The sequence below is a fragment of the Lipotes vexillifer genome, unplaced genomic scaffold, assembly GCF_000442215.2.
Source record: "Lipotes vexillifer unplaced genomic scaffold, Lipotes_vexillifer_v1.1 scaffold100, whole genome shotgun sequence".
In the NCBI taxonomy this organism is placed as follows: Eukaryota; Metazoa; Chordata; class Mammalia; order Artiodactyla; family Lipotidae; genus Lipotes; species Lipotes vexillifer.
This window is the reverse complement of record NW_006774075.1, coordinates 1976822-1994342: the sequence shown is the minus strand read 5'-3', so window position 1 is coordinate 1994342 and position 17521 is coordinate 1976822. Positions and strand designations below refer to the sequence as shown.

General features: G+C 37.4%; 1 protein-coding gene across 1 annotated transcript in view; it reads left to right on the top strand.

Annotated features, from left to right (window-relative positions):
- Nucleotides 1-17521, top strand: part of SEPSECS (Sep (O-phosphoserine) tRNA:Sec (selenocysteine) tRNA synthase) — a 35457-nt gene that overhangs the window by 7697 nt on the left and 10239 nt on the right. The window contains exons 6-8 of the mRNA XM_007448801.1: nt 2409-2511; nt 9057-9186; nt 9320-9411. Coding sequence (XP_007448863.1) covers nt 2409-2511; nt 9057-9186; nt 9320-9411 — 325 coding nt within the window. The remainder of the gene's footprint in view (nt 1-2408; nt 2512-9056; nt 9187-9319; nt 9412-17521) is intronic.

The window sequence follows — 17521 nt, the reverse complement described above, 5'->3', positions numbered from 1 at the left end:
TCTTTCCCTTTTGGTAACCATAAATTTGTTTTCTGTGTCTGTGAGTCTGTTTCTGTTTTGTAAGTTCATTTGTATCATATTTTACATTCCACATATAAGTGATATCAAATGGTATTTATTTTTCTCTGACTTCTCTTCGTATGGTAATCTCTAGGTCTGTCCATGTTGCTGCAGATATCATTATTTCATTCTTTTTTATGTCTGAGTAGTATTCCGTTATATATACAGACCACATCTTTATCCATTCATCTGTAGATGCACATTTAGGTTGCTTCCATATATCGGCTATTGTACCTAGTGCTGTTATGAATAGGGGTGCATGTATCTTTTTGAATTAGAATTTTGTCTGTGTATATGCTCAGGATTGGGATTGTTGGATCCTATGGCTACTCTATTTTTAGTTTTTTTAAGGAACCTCCATAGTCTTTTCCATAGTAGCTGTGCCGGTTTACATTCCCACCAACAGCATAGGAGGGTTCCCTTTTCTCCAGACCTTCTCCAGCATTTATTAATTGTAGACTTTTTAATGATGGCCATTCTGACTGGTGTGAGGTGATACATCATTGTAGTTTTGATTTGCATCTCTCTAATACTTAGCGATGTTGAGCATCTCTTCATGTGCCCATTGGCCATCTGTATCATTTTGAATAACTGTTTTGGAATGTTTACAGTATGCCTGGTATAGTGCTAAGTACATTTTACATGCATTGTCTCCTTTGGAAAAAATCAAAAAGGTTTTTTTTCATTCAATAGAATTCTCGTATACTATTTTTTGGTGGTGTTACATAATGAATGTTTCTGATTAGAGTGAACTTTAGGAAAATGGTGATGCTCAGTTATTAGTAATATGTTTGAATTTCTGCTTTTATTAAATTTAAAAATACATTTTGATTTCTTTAAGTTTAATTCCTTTATAGTCTTAATTTGCACATATATATTGTCTTTATTAGTTAACTGGACAGAGAGTATTGTGGGGCAAAATCAAAGAAAATGTTAAAAAAAAGAAGAGTATCATTTCTTCAAATTGAGAAACACCTTAAATTGGCTTCTAAGTTAGAATACAGTCTGATTCACATGGAAAATGTTTTTTCTGCTTCTCTTTGCCTTTCTCATACACATTGAAAATATTACCAAATTTGATCAATTCAGAATATTTAAAACTACTCAAGTGATTTAAAAAAATAGTACTTTATGTTATTATAGTGCCTTACTCTCAAGGAAGCTTGTTATCAAGGAATACTTTCATTAGAACACAAACATGTGAAAGTGCCTTTTATGAAGAAAATACTTGTGTGTATCTCAGAAGGTCCATTTTGTTAAAAACAAAATGATTAGTTTTCTGCCTTGATTTGTGAGGTTTATGAAAATGAGTGATAAAATAAGTTTTTAATTTATAAAACTTTTCGGGAAGTAAATTGAAAACTTCTGAGTTTAGTTCTGTTTGTAGTTTAAAAACATATTAATGCACAGCTACTATAAAAGGAAAATTTGTTATGTGTAAGTTGATAATTAAACCATATAATATATATTTGTAGTACATTTATCTGAGAAATAATTTTTATTCTCTCAAAATGCTTTGCTTCCAAATTTTTTATACTGTAGAGAGAATTTTTTTAAAAATTAATTTTATCAAACCATAGGATATAGTTTTAGCTTCATAGTGTGAAGACATTTCTGTTAGAGATGACTTCAGTCACAAGTATTATTTGGTTTTGCAAAGGAACATCATTTATTACACTCTAATTGAAATTTATTACCTTACTTTGCATAAAGTTAGACTCTCAGATTGTTTTAATATGGGGAGTGTCAAATGAAGGAGTACGAGTGAATTTAAAACCAGCAGCTATTTAAAAGATTCTTTAGTATCCAAGTTGTTGGAAAATGTTATTTTGGTACTGAAATATTTTAATGTTCTGTATTTTTTAATACATTAAAGTCTATTTGAAAATGTATTTTTTACTTTATGAGATGCTTAATGTGAGATTTCTTAACATTTCAAGATATGCTGATTATTTTACAGATACTAGCTTAGGATGATAAGCAACCGAAAGCATTTAAAAATGAGCATATCAACCTTGTAAGAGGTCTTTATAAATAATCTGCTTCTTGCTTTTTATATAGGAAATTTTCAAGTGATTTAAAAGCTACCATTTATGTAAGATTTTTCTAAATACACATTTTCTTATTTATTGATGACATTAATTTAAAAGCTTTTTCAAGTTTATCCTTAAATGCCTGCTATGCATTTCCAAGGTGCCAAACTATATGCTAAAATACTGCTGTAGAAATTTCAGTTTGTCTTTTTTTCCCCCTAGTATACTTTAAGGATAACTATTAAATTAAAAAACTTTTCTCGTAATTTATTAAGGCAGAGTATGAATATGTCTTTCTATTGAATATGTTTATAGATTAGAAGAACTGGCTGTGATTTGTGCTAATTATGACATTCCACATATAGTTAACAATGCTTATGGAGTGCAGTCTTCAAAGTGCATGCACCTCATTCAGCAGGTAAGAGAGTTTCCAAAGATATGTCAGGAAAAAATGGATTTTAACATATTTGGGATTATTACTTTGTTTTTCTTACAACCTAATACAGGAAAACGGTTAATCTAGCATCTTCTAATTCATGGAGCATTAGAAATTTGCATCCACTAGTCACTCAGTAAAAGTCATTATTCTTTGCTAGTGTCATTGGACTATAGTTTTGGTCAGCACCAACATGGAAATACTTTAGTAGCTTATTTTTTTAACTTTCTGAGAATGTTCCATTGCCAATGTTTTCATTTTTCTAATATAGTGGATTAGAGTGTTTTTAAAACTATATTGATTACTGAAAATGACTTCATTTATAAGCATTCTAGCGTATAACTATGGAGTTGGCAAGTTTTTAAAAACTGTGATTGTATTTTTTTTTATTTTTATAAGCATCACCTAGATCCCAGTCATCTGTTTTAGATTCTTATTTTTAAAACATGTCTGAGCTTCCCATCCCACTCAGAGTAAGAGTCACAGCCATGGCTTTGTGTCCTCAGGCATCTGCAGCTTCCCTGATTTCATTTCCTGCTGCTCTCCCTCTTACCCACCCTCCTGGCACATTTGCCTCCTTTCTCTTCCTCTCTTGTGCTACCCGTGTGCACCCCACTCCTGCTCATACCTCTTGTTAGGTTGCTTTTCTAGAGAGTTGCGTGGCTTGTTACCTGACTTTCTTTAGATTGATGAGACTTTCTCAGACACCTTATCTAAAATAGCACCTTCTTCCTTGCCAGCATTTTCTATCCCTCTTTTTCTGTTTTGCCATATTCATTGATTTTAAAGTACACATTTTTCCATGTTATATCTCTGAAACTGAGGTGTCTTATAATGTTAATTGGCAATGTTTATTCTTACCTAGTGGTATGTAAAGTAATGGTGCTTCTTGAAATTGATAGCCTCTTGCTCTTTTTCTCCATAGCACTTGTCACCATTTGTTTACTGTCTACTTATTGGTAGTGATTAGAATTAAGGTTCTGTTAGGGGAAGGACTTTGTTTTGTTTACTGTTATGTCCTCAATACTTAGGACAGTACCTGGTACATAACTGACACTCAATAATTGGTTACTCAAACAATTGAATGAATAAATGATGTATTACATTTACTTACAGTGATTAATTATTCACACTATATCAGGATATGGATAGATATTATCTGGGTATGATATGAATTTTATGATTTGTGTGCGTAATGATGTTAGTCAAATATTCAGTTTTGACACACATGTGATTTGTGTTATGTGGATAAGAGTTATTCACAGATTATCTGTGGCCTTCTGCCATGTGGTGGTGAATGCTCCTTAGCCCAGTAGATCCTATCTCATAAATTTTTTTGTTTTCTTTTTTGTTATTTTGAGTACTAGTATTATCTCTGATATAAATATGGTTTATACAGTAGTATTAGCTGATTTGCTTAATTTCTTTACTCAAAGGTTGTACCAGTTAGTATGTAATTGACTGCAAGTAACAAAAACCCAACCCAAATTAGCTTAATCAATAAGGAAATAGATTAGTTTACATAACAGAAGAAGTCCAGAGGTGGAGTGGTTGTATGCATGGTATTCGAGTGTTTCTTAAAACCTTTGAGGAAGACCATTTACTGTTTCCTTGGTATCCTTTTGCATTATTCCTTAACTTTTTATGGCTTATCACAGTTTCAGACTAGATTATATCTAATTTGAATGGTAGCAGAGGAAGGTTGTACAGTTAGCTATGCTGGAAATCTTGAAAAAACATACTATTTCAGTGATTCATTTTTATTCCTCCTCCCCTTTTTCCTTTCTCCTCCTCTTTAATTTTTAGCAGGCTTAATTCTTTTAAAAGTCAGATATTCTAGCATTCCTAAAAGTTTAGAAAAGTGAGGAAGGGATAGAAGATCACTCATAACCCTGTTACCCTAACAATTACCCTTAATAATTTGTGTATCCCTTTTTTCTCTTTCTTTAATACATATACGTATTGCTTTTTACATGGTTATAGCCATTGTGTACATTTAGTATTAACTTTCTAAAATGTAGTCAAAAGCATATTTAATTTTTAAACTTAAATATAAACTTAGATTATATTTCTATACTCTCCACATGCTTATAAAGTCTTCATAGTGATCACTTTAATGGCTCCTTAACATTTACCCATATGTTATGTACTTAACTCAGCAGTGCTCATTGTTTTGGTGCTCATGACATATTTTTGAATACTAGAAAATTTGGTGGTGTAATTGAAGAGATTAAGACTCTTAAATGAAAACAAGCTCCAGGATACAATATGAAAGCTGCCCATGGAGTTGTGCATCACGAATACCCTACTTTGTTATCACCCCTCTTCATTCGTGAGGTGGTTTTACTAAAATTTTAACCAGGAAATAACACTATAAGATGGTAAATGAATTTTTATAAGGTAGCTGTTGTATTGTTGCAGATACTGTATTACCTTCTAGAATGGACATTTCTTTAAAAAAGAAAAAGCAGTACATAAAAATTGGCCCTCACAAAAAGAGGTGGTGTCCCTGTTGCTTTCAGCCAAATAAATACTTGGGTCTTATTCAGTGCTAGTTGTTTCATGACATTCTAAAAAATTAAAATTAGCGTTAATTTATCTCAGTAGTTTTTATCAGTTATACATACCATTTACTGAGTACCCATACGCACCATGTGTCAGGCATCCTGCTAGACTTTTTTTTTTTTTTTGCGGTACGCGGGCCTCTCACTGTTGTGGCCTCTCCCGCTGCGGAGCACAGGCTCAGGACGCGCAGGCTCAGTGGCCATGGCTCACGGGCCCAGCCGCTCCGCGGCATGTGGGATCTTCCTGGACCGGGCCACGAACCCGTGTCCCCTGCATCGGCAGGCGGACTCTCAACCACTGCGCCACCAGGGAAGCCCCCTGCTAGACTTTTAAAGTTTATTAACTTAATCCTAACAGTTTAAGGTGTACTTCTCATTGTTTCCATTCTACAAGTGAGGAAACAAACTCGGAAGTATTAAGTGACTTGCCTAAGGTCCCAAGCTGCAAAATGGCCCATATAGTTCAGTGTGACTCCAAATCCCTTTATCTTCCTCTATAAAACAAAGTACTAAAACTGGGAAGCTTTCTTGAGAAGATAGTATTGTAATAATCAAGCAAACAATGAAGAAAGAGGTATAACTAAAATGTTTCAGAATTTTTTTTTTTTTAGGGCAATGTCCCAGAATGACTCAATGCTGAGCATATAGAGCATTCTGATATGCATATGTAGTCCCCAGGAAATTAGCTTTGCAGAACCTATACTTCTGACATATACTAAACTGACTAATTTAGGAGACTCATGGAATATGGATGTGAGGACACATTAATAGAGAGGGTTGTAGTAGAGTCACAAAAATACATAGAATTAAGGATTGTAAAGCTCCCCAAGTGTGGGAAGCAGCAACTTTGTTTATTGAGAATTTGAGAGAAGTAGGTGTTATACTAGTTATTCATAGACCTAATTGTCAGTTCATTCAACAGATATTTGCAGGGTTCCCACGGATGTGCCAGGCAGCAGGGTAGGCACTGGGGATGCAGTAGGAAATACAACAAAATCTTTATCCTCATGGAACAGAAGCAGACAGTAAACAATAAGGATGACAGGTCTTGATAAATGTTCTAGTATTTGTGGGGGAGGAGTATCAGATGCTGTGATCCAGGAAGTCCTCTCTGAGAAGTAACATTTGAGCAGAGCCCCGAGTGTTATGAAGGCGTGAGCTGGGCAGCTGTCTGGAGAGATTCCAGACAGAAGGTAACATCAAATGCCAAGACATTGAGGCCGGGATGTGCTTGGAATGCATGAGGAATAGCAAGGAGGCCAGCGTGGCTGGACCAGGGCAAATGAGAGCAGCAGTGGTCGTAAAGAAATTTGAGGTGTGTTAATTGAGGTGTGTTAAAGATTTGAGATTTTATTCTTGGTATGGTCATCAGCCATTATGGAGGGTTTTGATCAGGAGAGTGACATGTGACGGCTGCGCTGTGGGGAATGGCCTGTAGGAAGGCAAGCGGGGAACGCTGTTGCAGTAGCCCACATGAGATGCGTTGGTGGCGTGGGCCAGGGTGGTTGCTGTTAAGGTGTTAAGAAATGGTTGGATTCAGATATATTTTGAGAGTCGATATTACACTGTATGCTGATGAACCAGATGCAAGGAACGAGGAAATGAGGATTCAGGGACTCCAAGACTTTTGGCCTGAGTTGCTGGAAGGATGGAAATGCCATAGGAATAATATTTTACTTTTATTTATTTATTTATTTTTGCGGTACACGGGCCTCTCACTGTTGTGGCCTCTCCCGTTGCGGAGCACAGGCTCCGGACGCGCAGGCTCAGCAGCCATGGCTCATGGGCCCAGCTGCTCCGCGGCATGTAGGATCTTCCCGGACCGGGGCACGAGCCCGTGTCCCCTGCATCGGCAGGCGGACTCTCACCCACTGTGCCACCAGGGAAGCCCAATATTTTATTTTTTAAACATGGGCTCTTCATCCTGACTACCTAGGTTTTGCCTGGGTGACTTTCAGTAAGGTGCTTTAACTGCCTGGATTTGAATCTCAGCTGTGCTATTAACTACATTTCTGACCTTGGGCACGTCACTTTAATTTCATTGTGCCTTAATTTTCTCATCTGTAAAATAGCTATTATTGTGGCATCTGCCCAGATAGCTATTGCATGGGTTAACTGAGTTAAGAATGTAAAGTGCTTGGAACAGTGCCTGATGCACAGTAAGTTCTAAGTAAATTCTGGCCGTAATTATTATATGAACAATGATCTGTTTTATTCACTGCTGCTATGCCCAGAACCTGGAACAATGTTCGGCAGATGATAGGTACCCAAATATTTGTTCCCTGAATAAATGAGTAAATGGATGAACTGATAAATGGCAACCGTTTACTTCATAGGACATGCTCCTGTGTTTCCTATTCTGTTTAAGCCCTTCCAGCCTTCTGGTGTTTTTCTCTCCTCCTCATTAATGGCCCCAGACTTTAGTGTGGAGAATGAGGTCTATACACCGTTCCTGAGTTTGGATCCAGCCTGTTTGTTTTCTTGCCACAGAATTTGCTACCCTTTGAATGCTTTCTGTGTTTTAGTGATGAAGGGGTTCTAGCAAAGTCTGATTGCTCTCTTAGTACTCCTCCTAATTTAGGTTCATATTTCTCTCAGGAAACCTTGGGCACTACTTAAATGTTAATAAAAAGGCAACTCTGACTGTTCCACTTTAGTTTTTTGTGCTACTTTGCATGGTTTTCAGTTATTTATTCAATTAGTCTCATATGCTTCTCTCTGTTTTCCTGTGATAAGGTGAGATTTTCTCTGATCATAGTTTATGAGGAAGTTAGAAAGGAGAATGACAGGGGAAGGTTAAGATATAAACAATCATGCGATAGCCTCCAAAGTTGTCTGAGCCCCTTCCCTCTTCTGCTTTTGCTGCTTCCACCTATTGCCTGGATCTGGCCTCTTAGATTAGGCTACTTCTGTTCTCTTCTATCTGCTCCTTCTGTTCTCCCTCAGCTATGGATGTGGATATAAAGTGGGAGGATGAAGGTCAAATAGGGTTACAATATTAATAGGAATGTAGATTGTGAATACAGATTGAAAATCTGTGGCTACAGATAAAGAAAAAAACTATCTTAGTTGAAATTTAGATAGTATCTTAGTTTTTAAGAGGAGGAAATTGAAGCACATGAGGCAGAAGTTTATAGACTATGGCGCATGGGACTAGAACTTAGTTTTACATTTCTAGCAAGTATTCCGTTTTTCACCAGAATACTAGATTTTCACTTCAAGTTCGTTTGCAGTGGAATGAGATCATCTAAGATTATGACATTAGGAAACATAAGTTATGTAGAAACTCTTACGTGGAAACTCTTATGCCAAGAGTATACCAAAAAAATTGCATTAGTTGAAGTTAAAAATAAAATTTTTCTTTTCTCCTTTATTATCCAAGTGGTGGTAGGAGCAGAGCTTGTTGCTTAAAATGGTCACGCAGGTTAGTAGATTATCCAAGCATCAAAGAGAGGCACTTAATGTATAACTTATTGATTGGCAGTGTGGGTGGCTACAGTCCATTAGATTATGGTGGCCACTCGTGAACTCACAGAGGGTGTTTAAAATTACTTAATAGTTGTAGGACCCACTGTTGTTATTTATTGTCAAATAGAAGATCACAGATGAAAGGCATGGGAGGAATTCACTCTCTCTTACCCAATTTTAAGGCGCAAAGTTCTGTTTCAGCGTAGTTCCCACCTGAACTGATACTGAAACTCTGCCTTCCTCACAGGCTTGGTGTGAAGATTAAATGATTTATGTGTGAAACCAGCTTGTAACTATAAAGTGCTCTTCCACCTGTAAGGAGCAGCATTTAAAAACTCAGTTTAATGCTTAAAAATATTTTACTGGCATCGGTACAAAGAAAATAAAAATCTTTCATCTGGTTTTTGTTTCTTTGCGTTGTTTTAATGGTATTTATTAATAGCAGTTGCTGTCTCTTCTTCTAAATATGTAATACTACATCTTATTCCGTTCTAGGGGGCTCGGGTTGGTAGAATAGACGCTTTCGTTCAGAGCTTGGACAAAAATTTTATGGTTCCGGTAGGTGGCGCTATAATTGCTGGCTTTAATGATTCCTTCATTCAGGAAATAAGCAAGATGTATCCAGGTAAATAAATCAGTTGCTCTTCAGAAAAAGTAACTAACAAACAAAAATCCATTTGTACATAGGCTACTGTAATAAATCTTAATTTACAAAGCTTTTTTCCCCTTCTGAATGTAACTTATCATCCTTATTTCAGGAAGAGCTTCAGCTTCACCTTCTTTAGATGTCCTTATTACTTTATTATCACTTGGATCGAATGGCTACAAGAAGCTATTAAAAGAAAGAAAGGTAAGCTTTCCTGTTAGGTGTAAACAATACTGTTGACTAAAACAGTACTCCAAAGTATTGGTGTTTTTGTCTATTGGTTTATCACATTGGGATGTAGATACCTAGCAAAGTCCTAGGGGATTTACTTTGATCTGGACCCTCCCTAGGTGGTTTTCAATTAATCATTGTTATCCTGTCTATTCAGATATCCTGAGGAATCTTGGAAAAGTGATTTTTGCTTTTGTGTTTGTTTTTGTCTTAGGAAACTCCTGCATCAGGGATTCTTATTATTTCAGTAAAATTTAATTCATTGATCACTTATAGGTAGAGGCTCTTCAAAGACAAATGGGCAAATTTTTTCTTTTTAGTTTTGGAAGCCTGAAGATTTGTTTAGGTGTGACATGTCAGTTGCAGGAGGAAGAACCAGGTCAGATGTTGGCCAGCTTCTCATTCTAAAATAATAAGTCCATCCCTTGGCATTATTAGAATGCTGAACTCATTGATTATGTTGATTATGAAAAGAAAAGTGACATTTGTGCTTAAAAATTGGACTTTGTGGGCTTCCCTGGTGGAGCAGTGGTTGGGAGTCCGCCTGCTGATGCAGGGGACGCGGGTTTGTGCCCCGGTCTGGGAGGATCCCATATGCCGCGGAGTGGCTGGGCCCATGGGCCATGGCCGCTGGGCCTGCGTGTCCGGAGCCTGTGCTCCGCAGTGGGAGAGGCCACAACAGTGAGAGGCCCGCGTACTGAAAAAAAAAAAAAAAAAAAAAAAAAAAAATTGGACTTTGTGGGCTTCCCTGGTAGAGCAGTGGTTGAGAGTCCACCTGCCGATGCAGGGGACATGGGTTCGTGCCCCAGTCCGGGAAGATCCCACGTGCCACAGAGCGGCTAGGCCCGTGAGCCACGGCCACTGAGCCTGCGCATCTGGAGCCTGTGCTCCGCAACGGGGGAGGCCACAACAGTGAGAGGCCCGCGTACCGCAAAAAAAAAAAAAAAAAAAAAAATTGGACTTTGTCTCCAACACTAAAAACTAGCTTAATTTAGGGGCAACTCCAAAATTGTAGACAGACAGTGTTGGTAGGGCAGATCAGACTAAGATGTTTTATTCATCTCCCATCTGGGAGAGCTAGAGGCCCCTGGTGCAGTTTTTGTATCTGTATAACTTTCTAACACTTTGTAGCAATTACAGTCCCTTAGATTTATAATAGTAATTTACATATTTTAAAGTATTTTCATGTACGTCACCTGATGGATCCTCTCAACAGCCTTATGAATATGTAACAGAAGTTTAACATTTTCTGTGCCCTGTTTTACCCTAGGCCCTTTCTCCCCACTAATTCAACGCATAGGAAGGTAATTATTTGCTTTCCATTGTTAGGACATCTCTTAAGATTTACGTGATATAGGAAAAGATGCTCAACCTCAGTCATTAGGGGAATGCAGATTAAAACCACAGTGAGATACCACTACACACCTAGGAGAAGGGCTAATATTAAAAAAACAAACAAACAGTAAAAACAGACAACACTGGCAAGGATGTCAATCAAGCAAGTAGAACTCTCAGATGTTGCTGATAGGAATGCAAAATGGTACAGTAACTTTGGAAAACACTTTGGCAGTTTCTTATAAACATTTACTTACCACATAAACTAGCTGTCCCACTCTTAGCCGTTTACTCAAGAGAAATGAAAATTTGTATCTGTACAAAAACCTTTATGTGAATGTTCATGGTGATTTTATTCATAATTGCCAAAACCTGGAAACAACTCAGATGTCCATCATCTGGGGTATGAACAAACTGTGGTACGTACATACTCAGCAATAAAAAGGAACAAACTACTGATATATGCAATACTGTAACAACTCTCAGATGCATTACACTAAATGAAATAAGCCTGGCTTGAAAGGCTACATATTGTATGGTTTATTTATATGCCATCCTGGAAAAGGCAAAAAAATATCACGACAGAGAAAAGATCACTGGACGCTAGAGGCTTGGGTTGGGGGAGGGGACTATTAATGGTAGTGAAATGTTTTGTATCTTGATAGTGGGCGTAGTTTCATGACTGTATATGTTTGTCAAAATTCGTAAAAGTGGACACCTGAAATTGTACTATATGTAAACTATGCCTGAAAAGAAATTTTAAATGATTAGACTAACACTCCAGTTTGATAAACTCCAAGAAGTAATCATCTTGTTCTGGCCAGGAGAAAACCTCAGCAGAATCTTTCAAGGGCCCTTCTCCGTATGACAGATGAAGACTGTTTATAGATGCGGAAAGCCATCATCTCTCTGTATGAGAGTTGAGTTGTATCCAATGTCAGTGAGTCTTAGCTCTCCTATCACTAGTTGTTTCACTGTGGAAAAGGTTCTTGAACTCACAGATTTTATTTCATTACTTATGAAAGAAACAGTTGCTATCTCAGGCCACTTCTAGTTCTAAAAGATTGTAGAATATTTCCTGAAATAAAACAGCGACTTTCTGGGCCTTGAGCATTATAATCATGGGAATTGGCCTGTAATTTAGTAATCCAGCACAAATCATATGGGTAATGTATAAATCAAACTTTTTTAAGTTTGAAATTTTTAAGATGATGGTCTCTTCAGTTTCATGGTACCTCCTAACCATTTCCACCCCTATTAAGCTGTCTTGACCCCTCCCACCCCCCTCTGAACAATGACAGGCCCATTTAAAGTAGCATGGTCTACAGTATGGACTAGTGTGTTTCTTTGAAACTCAAAGTAGATAAAGTTGAGTGTAGGATAAGTTTCATTGAGTAAATACTTAATTTACTAAATATCTGTTGAGCATCTGTTATGTGTCAGGCACATAATATTGATAGAGCAATCAATAAAATAGACAAAGATACCTGCTCTTATGGAGCTTACATTTCATATGGAGGACACCAGCAGTAAACAAATCACATAAAATGTAAATGTTTGTTTAATGCATAAATTATAAAGCTGAAAGTGCTGTGGAAGAAAAGAATAAAGTAAAACAAGGGGGGGTTGGGGATGATGTGTGGGGGGAGGTGGTGAGAATTGATTTTTTAAATGTGGTTAGTGCAGGCCTCGTTGAGAACGTGACATTTGAGTTGACTTGAAGAAGTTTGAGGGAGTATACATGTATGATGGAGAAGAACGTTTCAGGTAAGAAGCCCGTACCAGGAATCAGGGTCGAGTCAGTGTGTTTGAGAAGCAGAGAAGACGCCAGTATGGTTGGAGCAGCGTGATCAAGGAGAGTTGTGAGAGTTGAGGTCAGGATGGTAATGGGGGTGGGCCGGTCATGTAGGGCTTTCTAGACCATATAAGGTCTTTGCCTCATATTCTGAGTGAGATAGAGAACCATTGGAGGGTTTTGAATAGAGAAGTAATGTCATCTGATTTATATCAGGAAGGACATAAAGGATCCTTCAAGGATCCTTTGGTTGAAGGATCGCTCTGGTTGCCGTGTTGAGAATAAATTAGGGGGGCAAGGGTAGAAGTTGAGCTTTTTCAGAAATCGAGAAGTGATGTTGACTTGGATCTAGATGGTGCCAGTGGAGGTGATGGAAGTGGTTGGATTCTAGCTCTCTTTTGAAGATTGAGCCAACAGGAATTCCAGATGAATGTATTGTGAGTGAAAGAGAGACATCAAGAATAATTCTGAGATTTTTGACCTGAGCATTTGGAAGAATGGAAGAGCCATTAACTGAGATGGGGAAGCCCGTGGGTTGAAGGGGAAGGCCAAGAGTTCAGCTTCAGACAAAGTTGAAATCAGGATGTCCTCTGACGTCTAGGTAGAGATGTAGGTATGGAGCGCGATACGAGTCTAGTGTTAAGAGAGAGAGCTGAGCTGGACATAAAAAATTGGGGGAGTTAATTGGCTAAGAGATTAGCTGAGATTTTAAGAGAATGAGTCTAAACAGAAGAGAAGTGCAAGGACTGAGCTCTGGGGCACTCCAACATTAAGAGGTCTGGGAGAAGGAAAAAGACCAGAAAAGGAGACTGAGAAGGAGGGAAAGCAAGAGCGTGGAGTCCTAGAAGCCAAGTGAAGGAAGTGTATCAAGGAGGGAAGTGTGATTGCCCAGTGCCACTGATAGGTCAGGTAGAGTGAGCACTAAGGTTTGACTACTGGGTAGAACAGTTTCATGTAAAATCATTCTTAACATAGTCTTCCAATGCAGGGCTTGTGTTATCTAGCAGTTACCATGTATGTGTAGATACACTTATGTATATATATGAAGTTATAACCCCTAATACTGAGCACTTACCATGTGGCAGGCTCTCCTTGAAGCACTTTGTCATGTATTCATTTAATCCTCACAGCAGCCCTGTGAAGTGTTATCCTCATTTTCACAGGAAACGTAGTGACAGAGAAGTAATATGTATGAGGTAAATTGTGGGACATGGGTTTAAATCTAGGCAGTTGGGCTTCTGATCCTCTCTCTTAAAACCTCTAAACTGTACTTTTTTTTTTTAAATATAGGTAAATAATGTAGTTTGGTAGCAATGTAGCTACTTTAAATAGCTATAAACCTGAAGACCTAGGTCTACTAATATCCAGAGGATGCAAAAACAATAATACATTTAGCAGCTTTGGCCAAAAAAGCTCAGTTGTATTTTAGGTATACACTATTTGCTTGTGCAGAACCACTGTTGCTGGGGAACTCCCTCTCTGACTCCAGGTGGTCCTGGTGAGACTGTCAATCACAGGGTCCCTTCTCCTCTTTCTTAGGGGTGGGCATGTGATCTGGCTAGCCTCATTCGCAGGTGGACATGTGGAGATAGAGTCCTTCCAGCAGATTTGATAGTTCATTTAGAGATGTTGTGTCTGTTGCTTTGCAGATAGTAAACTGTAAGGATGTAATCTTATGACCCTCAGCCGCCATATTTCTGGCCATGCCAAGAAAGCCTTCTTTAGAGTAGAGAACATAAGAGGGAAAACAGAACTGAGAGTCATTTGAGTCTCTGGATCCAGCCTTACCTGCTTGTAGAACTGGCTGTTATATGACCAATAAATTACCTCTTTCGTTTTAAACTAAATTTCTAATGCTGATACTTCTTTTTCTTTTCCATTGAAGTATAGTTAACTTACAATGTTATATTAGTTTCTGATGTACAGCAAAGTGATTCAGTTCTACATATATTCATTTTCATATTTTTTCCATTTGGTTTATTACAGGATATTGAATATAGTTCCTTGTGCTGTACAATAGGACCTTGTTGTTTATCCATTCTGTATATAATAGTTTGTCTAATGCTGATACTTTTGATTCCTCTTATACCCTTCATAATGTTTCAAACATTCATTTCTTCTTTTCCATTGTCCCTGCCACAACTCCCTAACTAAAGCCCTTACCATATCACACCTGGATGGTTACAATAACTTACTAACTCTTCTCCTGATCCCCAGTCTTGGTCTGCTCTAATTTGTCATGTTGTAGAGCAGTGCCAGATTATATTCTTCAAATGGGGAAGTCCCTTTTGGTCCAGTGGTTAAGACTGCACTTTCACTGCCGAGGGCGCACGTTCAATCCCAGGTCAGGGAACTAAGATCCCACAAGCCGCTCAGTGTGACCAAAAAAAAAAAAAAAGATTATATTCTAAAAATGCACCTTTCTTCAAGTTATTCCACTTTGGGTTTTGGTTGCCTGTAAGACAAAGTCCAAACTCCTTAGCCTCCCATTATGACCCATTGTGATCCTTTGTGGTCTGATCCCACATTACCTGAGCAGCATTGGCCCCTGCTCATTCGTTCATTCAAACAAAGAAATGTTTATGCGTAGGCCCTAAGGTTAAATTTACAAACAAGACTGACATAGTCGTTACCCTTAAGGAAATTGTAGTCAGGGAAATCTACATATTAAATAAATAATTACAAGTCTGATGAGAGTTATGAAAGAACAAGCAGAGTATATGAGAGCATATATCACCTAACCTAGCTGGGACACCTAGCCCAGCTCTCACAGGGTCAAGTGTCACTAGAAGAAGTGACATCTATTCTATGAAAATGCAGCTCGTGCACTTATTAAGTGGCCCCCATGGTTTAATTGTAGGCTAGAATTGATGACTAGCATAAGTGTAGAATTCTTAAAGGGTATTTTAGACTGAGTCTGGAAAGCAAAGTATTGTGCAATTATTGGAGATTTTGTGATTTGGATCACTTTCCTTTAGGGTAAGTTCAGATTTAGTAGGTCTGGAGTGGGGCTTAGACACTGCATTTCAACCAAACTTCCCTGATAAATCTGATGCACACCCAAGTTTAAAACCCATTATTTTGGGGCACACAGGTCACTTGTATCTGTAACAGAAACTTGGAGAGGAATATATCATAGCATTTTAATACTTATACATAGATAATATTTCATGGAGTTTGAGGTGAACTGTACAAATATCGCAAATATCAAAGCTTGAAAATATAACTTGTTAGTTTTCTATTTATTTCTGGTATTTTTAGTTGTCATAGTTATAATCTTTTCTTATACCGTAGCTACTTTTTACCTTATATTGATCAGTCTGCAGGTTTGGCTAACATTTCATTTTTTAAACTAAATAAATAGAATATGTTTTAGCTCAAACAATAAAACCATTACACAAAGTTTTAAGTTAGACATTTTAAAACTATACTTTATTATATAGATGCAATTTTTAAAAATTTTTATATGCTGTTATTATAATATCAAATAAACATACTATTTAGTTTTTCCTGTTTTTGTTCTTCTTGAATTGAAACTGTAAATAATAATAGCTAATAATATTAAATATTTGCTATAAAAACTAATATAAGTCTTGAGTAATTTTATAGTAAACTTATTTAATTAGCAAATTAAACTGACTGAATGCACATCCCTAAAAAATTACCATCAGGTGTCTGAAGTGAAACTTGGTCCTTGATTTTGGGTAGTCTAGTAGATTACTGCCTCCTTTGGAGTTTGCCGATTGATCCATTTATCCTTAGCATCCTTTGCTTGTTATATAGTAGACGCTCATCAGATGTTTATAGAATGAACTAATGCAGGGCATTTGGGAACACATAGGTCCACTGTTGTACAGTCTTTTCTTGTTTTACACAGAATAAGTATCTTTCTATAAAATTAGGCAGAAAGTGAATAACATTTTGATACCGACTTCCATTGTGACTTAGATGTTCTTATAGAGACATTTCTCCATATGAATATAGTTGAAAACTTGTGAAAAGGAGTAAGTTAAAATGGTGATTACCTGTTGTATGTAACAGGCACTGTACTTCTGGGAGTAGGGCTTCCTCCCTAGTGGATACTCCTCTTCCAAAAGTACTTTTTCTTACCCCTAAGGATTTTGGAATTGTTGATATTAGGGGTGTTCTGTCATCTTTTTGGAATCTAAGAATTTCTTTTATGCCATGCTTCTTCTGACCATTGACATTTAGGGTTTGACTTTAAAATTTTCAGCTACTTTTAGGTGATACCAAAGGCCCGTGCAGGTGTACATTTTGCTTAGCAAGAATGAAAATCCACCTTCTTTGAGACTGACCTGCAGCAATATGTAGCTCAGCTGGTGAATGGATCGAGTAGGCAGCCCAGCTCTGCTTTTCATTGTAACTTTGTCCTTTATTAATCATCAGGTAAATATTCTGTGGGGAAATTTTACGTTTTTAGTGTTATGAATTGGACTCCATTTTAGATGTCAAGCGATAACTCGCTTTGTAACATCCAGAACTTTGTTTTTTTCCTTTATCTAGATAGTGTAGAGTGGAATGAACAGGGACAGGACAAGAATAGGATTATAGCTGCAGGTTATTAGCACGTGTCTATAGGAGTCCTGCTAGCTAATGTTAGTTATTTCAACCTGAAAACTATTTTAGGCTAAGGGAAAAGTAGGTGGGTAGGAAACTAATATTTTTATGAATGTCTGCTGTATGCCAGGAATTCTGCTAGGTTCATTATATTCATTATAATGAATTCATTATTTTCATTATAATGAATTCATTATTCATCTCATGTACTACTCAGAGCAAGTTTCTGAGGTGGGTATTATCCCCATTTTACAGATGAAATTGAGGCTAGAACAAGTATACTTACCCAAGGAGCACATATAAGTGGCAGAACCCAAGTCTAGGTGATGCTAAAGCCTCTGCGCTTTCTGTCTTCCCACTCTTCCCACCGCTTCC